The sequence below is a fragment of the Platalea leucorodia genome, assembly GCF_965183815.1.
Source record: "Platalea leucorodia genome assembly, chromosome: 2".
NCBI lineage: Eukaryota > Metazoa > Chordata > Aves > Pelecaniformes > Threskiornithidae > Platalea > Platalea leucorodia.
The window spans coordinates 99,529,294-99,541,510 of NC_138824.1; the positions used below are offsets into that span (position 1 = coordinate 99,529,294).

The 12,217-nt window shown below is 39.5% G+C and overlaps 1 protein-coding gene across 2 annotated transcripts; it reads left to right on the plus strand.

Annotated features, from left to right (window-relative positions):
* Nucleotides 1–292: 292 nt before the first annotated feature.
* On the plus strand, nt 293–7,461 carry PIGP (phosphatidylinositol glycan anchor biosynthesis class P). 2 transcript variants are annotated; one of them, XR_014230891.1, is made up of 6 exons: nt 293–579; nt 1,846–1,918; nt 2,431–2,549; nt 3,934–4,075; nt 4,687–4,730; nt 7,406–7,461. XR_014230891.1 is itself a non-coding variant. In XM_082337968.1 (4 exons), exons 1-4 carry the CDS (start codon nt 498–500, stop codon nt 4,062–4,064), a joined length of 405 nt encoding a protein of 134 aa, XP_082194094.1. In that variant the 5' UTR covers nt 293–497; the 3' UTR covers nt 4,065–4,471. The 2 variants fall into 2 exon arrangements, 1 of the variants encoding a protein (XP_082194094.1); XM_082337968.1 differs by lacking the exons at nt 4,687–4,730; nt 7,406–7,461 and having other exon boundaries at nt 3,934–4,471.
* The last annotated feature ends 4,756 nt before the right edge of the window (nt 7,462–12,217 follow it).

Sequence of the window (12,217 nt, forward strand, 5' to 3'; positions counted from 1 at the left end):
TTCTCTGACCGCGCATGTGCGGGATGCGGCCCGGCGGGGAGGCGGACGCGCGGTACCGGGGTGCAGGGAGCGCGGCTGGGCGCCTCCGCCTTCCTCCTCCTCCTGCTGCCGGGGGGGGGTCCTGGGTGCGGTTTCCTCCCCTAGCCGGGCCGTGACCTCGAAAGGAAGGCGGCAGAGCGGCTTCGCCGGGCGGGGCGGGGGGGCTGCGGGCAGGAGGGGCGGGCGGCGGCGGCGGCGGCGGCGGGGGGGGTCGGTAGCACCGCTGAGGGGCGGGTGAAGCCGCTCGGTGGGCGCGTGCGCCTGTGTCGTGTCTCCGCACCACCACCCCCCCGGGGCTGAGGAGCGGGGGGGCGTGTGCGTGGGCTGGGGTCAAACCCGGCGGCCTCGCCGCCCGCGCCCACGCGTAGCGGGGCGCTCCGAGAGGCGCTGGCCGGGGACCCTCCAACAGCCTCTCGCCGTGCTTCCCGCCCCCCCGAAGTTAAGGGGAAGCGACCGGTATGGTTGAAAACTCTCCAGCCCCGTTGCCAGAGAGGGCGATATATGGATTTGCTCTTTTTTTAGGATCGTGGTTTGGCTTTAGTAAGTATACCGGGTACCGAATGCTTCACCGGACAGTGTTGCTTTGCTAACGAGACAGATGTAATTCCGATAAGACCAGCTGAAATGGGTCAAAACTGTATTTCACCACCTGTTGTAAGGGTGCGCGATGAAGGACGAAGTGAGCGTTGCTTGCCAGACCCATCAGTCGTTACAAAGATCTGCCGTTGCCTTTTGTAATTCCCTCATGTTTTGCCTGTCTTTAGCCTTATTATGGGGTCTTCGATGGTATTATGGAGTCAAATTATTTAAAAAATTCTCTGCATTCTCTTTTCTGTAACTTTTTTACTTGAATCACATACATTGTCACTATTCAGTAACCACTGTAGACAGTAGTAGTGCAACCTTCCCCACCCAAATACTGGAAAAAAAAAAAAAAAAAAAAAGAAAAAAATTAAGTCAACCTGGTCAACAGCAGTGGAAAATGATTAGGGTTATACCAGCGTTTCTTTGCTGGTGTGACAGGTGCTTTAGCATTTCACTGGGGATATCTGGCGTGCCCACACAGGACCAAGGCTTGAGAGAGTGAGAACACTTTTTCAACACAAGAAAGGGTGCTGCAAATATACTGTAGTAAAATAATGAACCAGGATCCTACTGCGAGTCTTTCTCACCCTTAGGAAGGAAGTAGAAATGCAAATAAGTTGGTTTCTGTTCACCTCACAGGAAGCCACTGCAGTTCGATAACTTGTGTCACTGGCTACTAACCTGTTCCCCTAAAGTTTTTTTAAACCTTACTCTAGTTTTGTTGTTGGGGAGCAGAATTTCTCAGTATCGGGTTTGTTGATATGAAAATTATTAACTTACCAAGAATCAGAAAATATTTCCAGTAACTTCCGTCCAAGCACTGCAATTCTACCAACTTTTCTTTCGGTCAAATGACCCGCTGTGTGATCATTTTCTGCTTTAATATTTTCTGCATTCAGTGTCGTTTGGCATCCTTTTACTGAGGGTCTTTTTGCTCTGCAGTTCAACGTGCAAGAAGTTCTTGTCTGTCTACACAGGAAATCAGAAACTAAATGTTAAAGCAAATATAAAAATTATATCATATAACCAGCTACCAAACATTGGGCAGGTTTTGTGTCTGAGAGGCATATTCTACAATGGTTTGGCAGAGCTATTTTGGTTTAAATAGTGTAAAAGCAAAATATTATCTCAGCATGTATCAGTAGGGAAGTGTTGCTCTAAAACTTAAAGTCTAAAACAGTATCAGTTGTACTATTATGACCTTTTAATTCTTTTGTGCAGTGTTGTATCTTATCTGGGCATATGTTCCCGAGACTTGGCTGTTCTCATTGGGACTAACATACTGGCCTCAAAAGTAAGTTCAGCCAGTTAAACTCTTTAGCCTGAATATGTGTGAGTATAGGACACCCTTAATTATTTTCAAATAACAACACTTTTTTTTAAGTAGTGGTCTTGTATTTAATTCAGTTTTTTCCTGATGATAAAGGACTGTAATCTTTGTGAAGTATTATTTTATGTAGATAAGTAGCTATGATGAAAATATTTCATTGTGTAATGAAAGAAATAGTATTTGAATGTTTTATGATAAATTTGACATTTTGTTGCCAGGAAGTTTGTTGATGAAAATACAGTAAACTTTAAACTGTAATTAAAAAAATAAAAACCATTTGTAAGGAATCTATTTGATGGTTTATACCAAACTAGCTACAGTGACTCTGCAGTCAGTAATCTTCTTGGGAGGGACCAGGGTCCATATTCAGAGGTGCTGTTTCTTTTCCTCCTGGCTAAGCTTGTGCTGGATTAAAACTGTTATGTCATTAGGCATTTGTTATTATGATACGTAAATTTAAAAATTTTTTTCCTCAGGTACTGGGCAGTTGCTTTGCCAGTGTACCTACTAGTTGCTATAGGAATTGGTTATATATTACTCTTTGGTATTAACATGATGAGTACAGCTCCACTGAACTCCACACATACCATTACAGGTAATTTTATTGGTGTTTTTTTTAAGATTTTGATACCTAACTGATAATTTCTGTAAATATGTATATATATGTAGCCATATATAATAGAAATCAAATTTTAAGCATTTAAATATCTTGATCTAGAAAAGGAGTTCTTGGAAGTACTGAAGTACTAGAGTGAAAACATAGCCACGAGCCTGACTCTTTCCTCTTTGCTATCTTATGGCAGTGGCTTCCAACTAGTAAAGTGTACTTTGTTAGTAAAACAGACAACATTAGAGGAACGGGGGTAAAGCTCTCGCAGGCATGTACGTTGCGTTACAAACCAGTGAAGAGTGTCATGGGAAGAAGGGCCTGAGTATCTACCTGGCAGTGGCAGAAGTGGGAAGGCACACAGAGTCAAGGAGGATGCTGCAGTATTGATACCTGACCAGACACGTTAGTAATTCCCTGTCTAAAAAGGCTGTTATTCAGTTTTTCTCTCAACTTTTGCATAGCCTTTACTCCTGCCAAGGAGGCCTGTTCTAGGCATTCACAATATTGTCCAGGCAGCTGCATCTTCCTTCACTTGAGGAATTCCACCACTATTTGTGGGTGGCCATTTTTGTTAGAAAAAATGCAGACTGTAAAATTTGGCAAGAAAGTTGCCTATTGCTAAGACTGCTGAAGTTGCACCGTTTTAACAACCTATGTATGTGGTATTACATTACACTGAACTGCTTAGGAAAAAAATCAGTCAAGGCTGTAGTTCAAATGCATTAATCCAACGCATCTGTAAAGAACTGCCATGTAGTCATCCCTGTGTTCCTGGCCACGCATTCACCCTCTCATGTCACCTTCTCATTTGGTGTCAACCCGTGGCTGTATGGCAGGTGGGATGGGGGGCCTACTCTGAAAATCAACCGTATTTGAAAATTTTCTTTTTCAGATGGAGGAGTTTCATAATTGTGTTCAAAATGCACCTGTAAAAACATTTATGCTGTTATAGGAATGGGTGCTGTGTAGTGATGGGAACAAGCAGCCAAGATAAAGGGAGGGTGGACAGCATCTCTCAGTGGAGATCCTAGTACAAAGTGTTCAAAGTACAGACTGAGCTATTCACGGGGTGTGGGGGGGTTGTTTGTTCTTTTTATCTTTGGATAGTTATGGTTTAATGTCATACAGCATCTTAAACCAAGCAAAGTCACAGATAGTGATTTCAGCAGGAGGGTAGGGTTGATTTCTTCAAGGGCTCTGCTAATATATGTTGATGTAAAGCGTTTCTGGTGACCATCTTATTATACCTCAGCAAGATGGGGTTTTCAGCATCACTTACAGTACCTAAATTTATACCATGTTGCATTATATAACACTTCTTGAAAGAAAAGAATCTTTACATGTGGAATGTTCTCATTGTCTCCTGTAGATAACTATGCCAAAAAGCAGCAACAGAAGAAATTTCAAGAAGAAGCAATTCCAGCCTTGAGGGATATTCCCATCAGTGAAGTAAACAGAATGTTTTTCCTTCCTGAAAAAGGAGTCTGCAATAGCAGATAGTCGTTATTAAGGTCTGTTTGAATAAAGGATCAGTAGAAGTGTTACAAAAGGAAAATCAAAACCTCTCCAAGCTAGAAAAAAATCTCTTTCTGCTTGTAGAACAAAACTTTTTTTTTTTCTGAATTTCTGACTAAGTTGATGTTAACGCAGTTCACTGAGATGGTCTGATTTTATGATTACGCATGCGCCTTAATAACCTGCATTCATATGAGAATTATGCCACATTAATTTATCTAACCATTCTTGGGAGTTTAAAATAGCGTTCTGTTACTTGTAGATTTCTGCTTGTAATTTCCGTCTGACAGTGAAGGAAATGCTTTTGGACGTAGCTTACTTCTATTTCCCTTTGAATTCAGGGAGACAAATTGTGTTCTGCTAGTCAAATGCTTGAGGATCTTTTTTTTTTTTTTTTTACAAGTTACATTAATTTGAAGTGTTTACATTGTAAATATACAGTTTTCATTTGTAAATATTAATAAAATGTAGCTAATTTTTACTTGCTTAAAGTTAGCTGTTTTTCTGTGGTTCTATGATATTTGTCCTGGGTAAAGGTGTATAGTGCTCCATTTTTCTTTACACAATTCTTTATTCAGCAAACTATGTTGATGTTTTGTTTCCCCAGATTGGTGGGCTTATTAAAATACCAAGATTACCAGAAATAAGAAGGTGGGTTGTGAAGATTTTCTGAAACAAGTCTTGAAATAACATTTTTTTTTTTTAGCCGTTCTTAAGAATACTGAAAACTAGGCTCAAGGAAATTTCTGGAAATACAGGAACCAGCAGGTCCATTTTATAGTCTAGGTTGTAGCGCAAAGCACAGTTACTTGCTATGGCGGTGGTTCAGATGTTTCTTAAACAGTGAATTTTTTCATGTATGTATTACTGAGCAGAGACACATTTTTTTATTTCCTTTCTTCCAAAGGTCACAAACCCAGTTATTACTGGTTTTAATCCATTTATCTTCAGTAGTCAAGGTTATTTAGTTTGGTTATAAAGACCAGTGAATAGAGCCTCATTACTGCTTGTTAGGTCTGTAAGTCAACTTCTGACCAGCAGAGAATTTAGTTAAAAACATCACTATTTCATTAAAAGATAAGAAGAAATTTTTGAAAATCTGTGTGATGGATCTTATACCAGTTCTTTAGAAATCAGTCAAAACAACTATCAGTTGCTGTGGGAAGTCTTAAAACGTGGTAACAATCAATCTGGTACAAATATGAGGTTTGTAGTTGCTTGGTGCTCTAGTCGTTTGCTATTTTTTCCCCTGCATTTGAAGAACAAAAGCATGCTAGGTATTATGGGTAGGAGAAAAATACCTTCTTAAAGAAATATTATTCAACATTTCACTCTGAAAAAGTAGATTCTAGGTATATCGTCATTTGGGGGCATTTCATAAGGATGAGTATTTGTACCTAAGCCTAATGACTGTAAATTGGTACAATGTCTATTTGTTTGATAGTTGTAGACTTCTTTGTGATATTTTGCTTTTTAGTTTGCCTCCAGTTGCTATTATTTCCCCCTCCCACCATGATTTTGCCCTTCTAGTAATTGTAATTTACATGCTCAAACACTCGTATATAGGGTGAATTCAAGGTTTTATAATCAACAGACATGAAGATGCATTTACTCTTTTGTCAGTTCTCTAATCAGATTGTAGACACTGAAGTATTGACTGTAGCCTTTTTTTCTGTGTAACTTCTGCCTGTGTTCTATGTTCCTTTTGCTTTCTGAGAAAGCAATTTCGTTTTTAATTCTACATTGACAACAAGTGAAGGCCACATTTCTGGTATCATTTGATGTAAGGATTAATTTAGTCCCCTGTTAAGGATACCCAAATCCCTTCAGGATAAAGAAAAGCTACTGGAAAATGCCCTCAAGCCCTGAAAGCACACAAATTAAAGGACTGTAAACCTTGGACAAAGATTGTATCAGTGATGAATCTGTCATTTCATTTAACTGCAGACCTCACAATTATGGGAAAACTAACAGAGGCACCTAAGTGAGTGGGCAAACTGGGGCCATTTGTTTAAGTAAAACTTGCAGGCATGAAACTCAATCTTTGCTTTTCTGTCACTACTGTGTAGCGGTGCTTCAAAGACACTGTAGTGACCTTTTCTTCAACTTAGGGGTAATGTTTGACACTTCAGAAATTGCCTCTGTGATCAAAATAAAACCAGGTAACACAGTGTATATGGGCTAATAAATGTAGGGAATTGCAGGTGTTTGGGATCTGGCATTTCACAGTCTTGCCTATGGCTGTGATTAGGGAAAAGAGATGCAAACCTGCCAGCAAAGAGAAGAGAGATTCTGCCTTTTGTAAATATACAGCACACTTATAGCTATAGTTTAGTGGGATTTATATAGATTTTGCCTTAGATATTACTCAGAAAAAAAAACCTGAAATGATTGAACTGTGTTGCTAGTAGTGCCTTTCTTTACAAAACATACCTGTTCAAAGACTGGATATCAGGTATCCATTCTTCTCAGAGACCGAGGAAAAACTAAATAAATAAAGGCAAAAACCTAAATTTGCCCCCATTTTCACCCTTCTGACTTGATGGTGTATTGTTATCGCACAACCAGTAGTAACCAGTAAAGTTAGACCAACTGCATTGTCTCTGCTGAAATAAACCAAATGATGAAACTTCAGCCTTGCTTTTTAATGCACCTTCTAGGATTCTTCTGCGGTTTTTATCATATTGGAGACTGAGGGTATTTTACACATCTTGCTATAAACATAATCTTTTAAGACAGGTTCCCCCCAAATGGTATTTGAATGAGTGTGTGTGTAAACTTGTCATAAAAAAACAACAAAGTTGCACTGTTTCAAATGAACAGGTTGCATGCCAAAGGAAATAACATAGCCGTGGCTGCCGAGTTTGTGTAAAGGTGGTACAGTATGTCTTGCTTCTTTCCATCTTAGCTGTAAAGGGAAGGGCAGTAACAACACAGATTGTGTTCAAGTTGAGAAGTATTGAAAGAAAAACTTGGGAATAGACACATGCAAATGATTAAAAAGGGAAGATATCTTGGATTTTGGTCTTTTGCATTGCACTGTATTGAATGCCATAAGCTTGGAGGTTTCAGCACAAATACAGAACTTATGCATATGAAGTAGCAGAAGAGCTAAATTCTTTGTGTATCCACATAATTTCATTTTTATTGTAAGCATTAATAGAAGTGTTTTGCCACTTCAATTGAGATCAATAGGGAGCTATGGTAAAAGCAGTAAATGCTCTGTTGTGAAGTTCATAGGTATAAAGCATGTGGAGTAAAATATGCAAGCACATAATCAGTAAAATGCCCAATTTTGTGTGTGTTTGTGTTCACTGTTCCTACAGATAGGATGACCGGAATAACAAAAGGAAAGTAAAAGAAACACGACATCTCAAATATTATTTCAGTTTGTAGGCATGAAAGTGATGTCCTTGCAGGAGGCAATGCTGAGGGAAGAAACTTGTTTCAGCAGTAGTAAAATGGAGTTGTCTTTCTCTTTGAGATATGCAGGTATGCTTTTACTGTTACCTAACGCACTCTGAAGTGTACAGGCCATCTTAAAAATATTTTGAGAATACTATGGAATGCTGTCAACTTGATTTGATGATCTTTAAAATAACCATTGTTTGTGATTGGGGCTGGAGAATGGGCTAAAAGGTGAGTAACAAATTATATTAGTCTAGATTTTTTTATGGCAAAAGTTCAGGTATCAGTAAGTACAAGGATCCTCTTACATAAATCAGCTGTAATATTAAATTTTTATACTGTTGCTGCAGGCAGCATTTCTGTTAATTTAGAATTTGGCCCAAATCGGAAGGGCTCATACTGCTTGCAATGCAGGTAGTGTGCCTGAAGGTTTCCTGAGAGTAGGAGGAGGGAAAATGTATGTATGTTTTACTTTCATAGTGTAGATCTCTTTCTGGTACTTACTGGGTTTGTTCATTGCTACACCTCTGTGCTATGTGGTCTATAACCATTATATATGTGTCTATAAACATTAAAAACGTGACTCTGCCACCAAGGGCAAGTAAAGTGTATACAAGGCAAGATGGTGGTAAACTAATAGTAAGGTTTTGTTCTTTTTAGTGGGCCTTAAGATGCTGTAAATTAAATCAAAGTTAGGCCGAAAAGATACCTTAATGAAGAGAAGAGATCATAACTGTAGAAACAGTGAACTTACTATCTCTGACTAAAATTAAATATGAGAATGGAGGTAATGGTGAGGTAGTCTAAATAACGTTCAAGCATTCTTCCTCTTCTCCCCTGCTCCAGCTTTCTGTCCCACAAGAGTGTAACAAATCAATGTCTTGGCTGTATCTGCAGCAGTTCAGTTTTGTAAGAGTGGTAAGAAGCTATGGGATCCTTGCCCTAGTATAGTGTTTCTCTAATACTTAATTCACGTTCATGCCGAAGCTCCCACCTACAGATACAATGAGAAAATCACCACTAAAGCTCTTTTGAAAAGACTTCTTGAATACTTGATTTCTTTACCAAGCGGTTTCTATGGACTTCAGTTTCATTTGTGGGTGTAAATGATAACGTAGTCCTGACTTACAAACAGAATAGTTAATAAATGATTTTGTGTAAATACATTTTGTTCCATAATGCACCTTTCCCCGGGCACTTGAGTCTGAGTGGCTAAAATGTTTAGTGCAAAGTCCTGCTTGCTGCTGTACTGTTAGATTTCCAGTCAGCTCTGAAACAACTGAGATGAACGGGCGTTTTTGTATCTCTCCCTCTATTCATGAATTGAACCGAGGAGAAAGTTTTGGAAGCATTTAGTCTTGTTCTGCCAGTTTCCTTACAGAGAGATTGCCAAAGTAAATTTTGTTGGTATGCTGTGCAGTTTATGTATCAATTCTCAGCCTTTTGCTAAAAGCAGCTGATAGATTAATCCAGTCTGGAAAGCATGATTATATGGAGTGTAATTAAATGGTAGATGTTTCAGTGAATTGGATGGATTTTGTGTCTAGAGTTCATCTGCTATTGTGAAGATACTGTTGTTATTCTCTCAGTATGAATGTAGCTTAGAAAAAAAATTGTTCCCATGATAGTTCTTTTTCTCTTAATCCAAATTATTACGGCATCATATTTGGAAAGAACACTCAACAACCTTTAATGTCATGCGAGGATCTGCTTCCCTTGGATATATGTATCCTTCAAGAGCTTGTCTTAAAAGAGCTTAGAAGTAGAATTCAAGACTGTTTTATGAACATATTCTAACTTTGATTCTTCACATGAATACATACAGCAGAAATATAAAATTGTAGACATTGTCTAGATACCTCTCCGGCATTCATGTACCAGTGGAATGTTAACTTGTCTTTTACTATCATAATTTTAGACAATGGAAATTGAAAGGTAACATTTGCTGGAAATGTTACAGCTGTTGAACTACTAAGGGAGGTTCTATGGAACAGAGATCCTGAGCCAACAATTTAATCTGTGAAATGCTGTTTCTAGTCTTGTCTTTGAAGTAGTAAGCTCATGATAAAGTCATTCTTTGGGGATGTTTTGTTATCTTTTTCCTGTGAATGATGGATGATTCTAAGGTCAGTGAAAACTTAACAAGGTCAAATCACAGATGAAGTAACAAACCAGAATGGAAAACTGAAAGTTAACTGCAGTTGAATAGCAGAGATGCTATATTACTTCACTTTTAGTCTTCTCTTAATTATTAACAACCTGGTAAGGGATCACAATGCATATTTTATTCAAGTGTGCAAATAAGGGTATGTTGACATTGTAACGTGAAAAGACAGTCAGTTATTCGACAAAAAAAAAGTGCTGGCCTGATGGGAAAAGGATAATATAGTTTTGGCTTCCTCTAATGACTGTAGTTAAATATTACTCATCAAGTAAATAGTACAGTAATATTACCTTAATTTGAAAATGGAATTTGACAATACAGGGGAAACCATAATGGAATGTTTAGCAGAGACTGAGAAATTGAATCAGTTTTGGCCGATACAATGTTGTTAGACCTCAGCAGATGTGCAAGATGATTTATTTTGATCTTTCTAACAGCCTTTGCTAAGACTGTCATCCATTATCCGATTATATTTTTGTAATAACAGTGTCTGTTCTACTGTCTTAAAGAACACACTTCTCAAGATGTTTTTTTCTGTTTCAGAGGTGTAGATTTGTAACAGCACTTGCTTATGTCATTAAATCTACATCTGAAGCATCCAGGATGTAGACCATTTATGAACATTAAAACGGCTGTTTCATGCGAGAGGAAAGATAGATACAGCTAATATCCTGCCTCCAACGCTGGCTAACAGTGCCTGCTATAGTAGTGAGAGCAAAGATTAGGGCAAGAAGCTAGTAATGTTTCCCCAGAATGCTTCCCCAGCCTGCAACAATGCAAAACTTCTGAGCCAGATGTTGTATCTTTGTATTTTTCTTCTGAAAATCTTTACTTTTTGTAAGTAGGTAAACTCTTAGTTTAAACATCTCAGCTTAATCACAAGTTGGGTTAAGTGCTTCCTTTTGTTTTAAACTCACTGTTCACTATTTTCATTTGATATTCAGTCATTCTGCACCATCTCCAAGCCACTCAAGATGTTAGAAACTATATTTATATACTCAATCATGTCTTCCAGGCTGAAAAGTTCTGATCTGTTTTGTTGTTTGTGTAATCTATATACTTGATCATCCTCACCTCACTCCCCCCTGCCCTTATTGCGTTCATGTCAAGTACGAATATCATTTTCTAGGATACAGCAGACTTACAGCTCACATTCTGGGTAGTCAGTCTGCATTTATTCAGTGGCCAATTGTTGGATTTCCAAACCTCCAGCATTTGTCTAAAACTGCTCTTCTTTTCTGCCTGGCAATATTTTTAATGGAGCTACTGTCCCACTTGGTTTGCTGTAGGTCTGGAAGTTCTGGACGAGTTCAAAACATTCAGATTCTGCCTGGACATGTTACCAGGAAACTTGGAATGAGATGCCCCATCCAGTATTGATGTGGTAGTTCTATTAGTATGTAGGGCCACTGTCTACACTGTATCTGGTCTCCTATATTGTGTGTTTTACTAGTTGCCCCATCTAAAGCTACTTCTACTGACCAAAGGCTCTTTACCAACACTCCTGAAAAACAGTTAGTACACTGAAACCAATGCTTTCCATTTCTCAAAACATTCAGCAGACTTCACCCACCAAAAATTGACTCAGAACCTGGTGGTGTTCCGGCATGCGGCTGGCACTTGTCCAGGAGGCTTTTTCACAGATCTCAGTGAGCCACTTGCCACTCCAGACTGGTTGCCCACCAGCTGGTGAGAGTAAAGGACAGGATAACAAAGCTCCACACAAGTGGAGTGAGTGCCTGGAAGATGATGTGTTGATGTTGAAGATTGGGTATTAACTCCAGACACAGATCTTCAAAAGCTCTGTCTGAAAACATGCTAAATTCTGCTGGTCATCCAAGCTCCAGTTACTGCATTTTCAGATAGAGCTTTTGAAGATTTCTGTCTGGAGTTAATAACCAGTCCTCAGCGTCAACACATAGTCCCACCTGTTGATGCTAATCCCTCCAGCTCAAAACCTCTCCTTCATGGAGGAAGATGAGTCTCAGTTGCATCTAAAGCTGGCCTCCATTTATGTCATGTGGTCCTGGGGATATTAGTTCCTCATTGCTATTCTGCAATAGTAACACCAGCTCTTGCTGGGCATCTATGTCTGCAAGTGTGCACTGGTCTCATCTGATGCTTTTCTGGAGAGTAACCAGAGCCCACAGCTGGGTATCTGCAGGGCAGGCAGAGAAGCTCTAAAGGAGGAGGTAACAGGCAGCACGGTCTCAATAGAAAGGTAAGGATTAGCAAGGAAGGACCTACAGAGTTTCCTTTACATAATGTATCCTTAGATGGTGACAATATCTGTGTAAGGCAAATGGCTCTTCAGTGTAGTGTGTGTGTTAGGGAGCACCATGCTGTGTGGGGGTTGAGATGGTTCCCTCAACACATCCCTCCAGATTCTAGTAAGCCTCAATGAAGGCCCGAGCAATTCAGCAGTAACCAGGTTGGTTTGTGTCATAGCACAGATTAAAATGGCAGCATGGATGCACACAGAGGTGTCTTAAAAGGTGAGAAAAAGCCCGGCTCAGGACTCGAAGTGAGGGCAGAACTCCAAATGTTGGGGGTGAACTCAGCTGAG

What these genes read in the sequence shown, in the direction of transcription:
- PIGP (XM_082337968.1), top strand. Translation starts at nt 498, where the DNA reads ATGGTTGAAAACTCTCCAGCCCCGTTGCCAGAGAGGGCGATATATGGA. An exon ending in AGGATCGTGGTTTGGCTTTA is followed by an intron (nt 580 to 1,845) that starts GTAAGTATACCG and finishes TCTTTTGTGCAG; the next exon opens with TGTTGTATCTTATCTGGGCA. An exon ending in CTCCACACATACCATTACAG is followed by an intron (nt 2,550 to 3,933) that starts GTAATTTTATTG and finishes TGTCTCCTGTAG; the next exon opens with ATAACTATGCCAAAAAGCAG.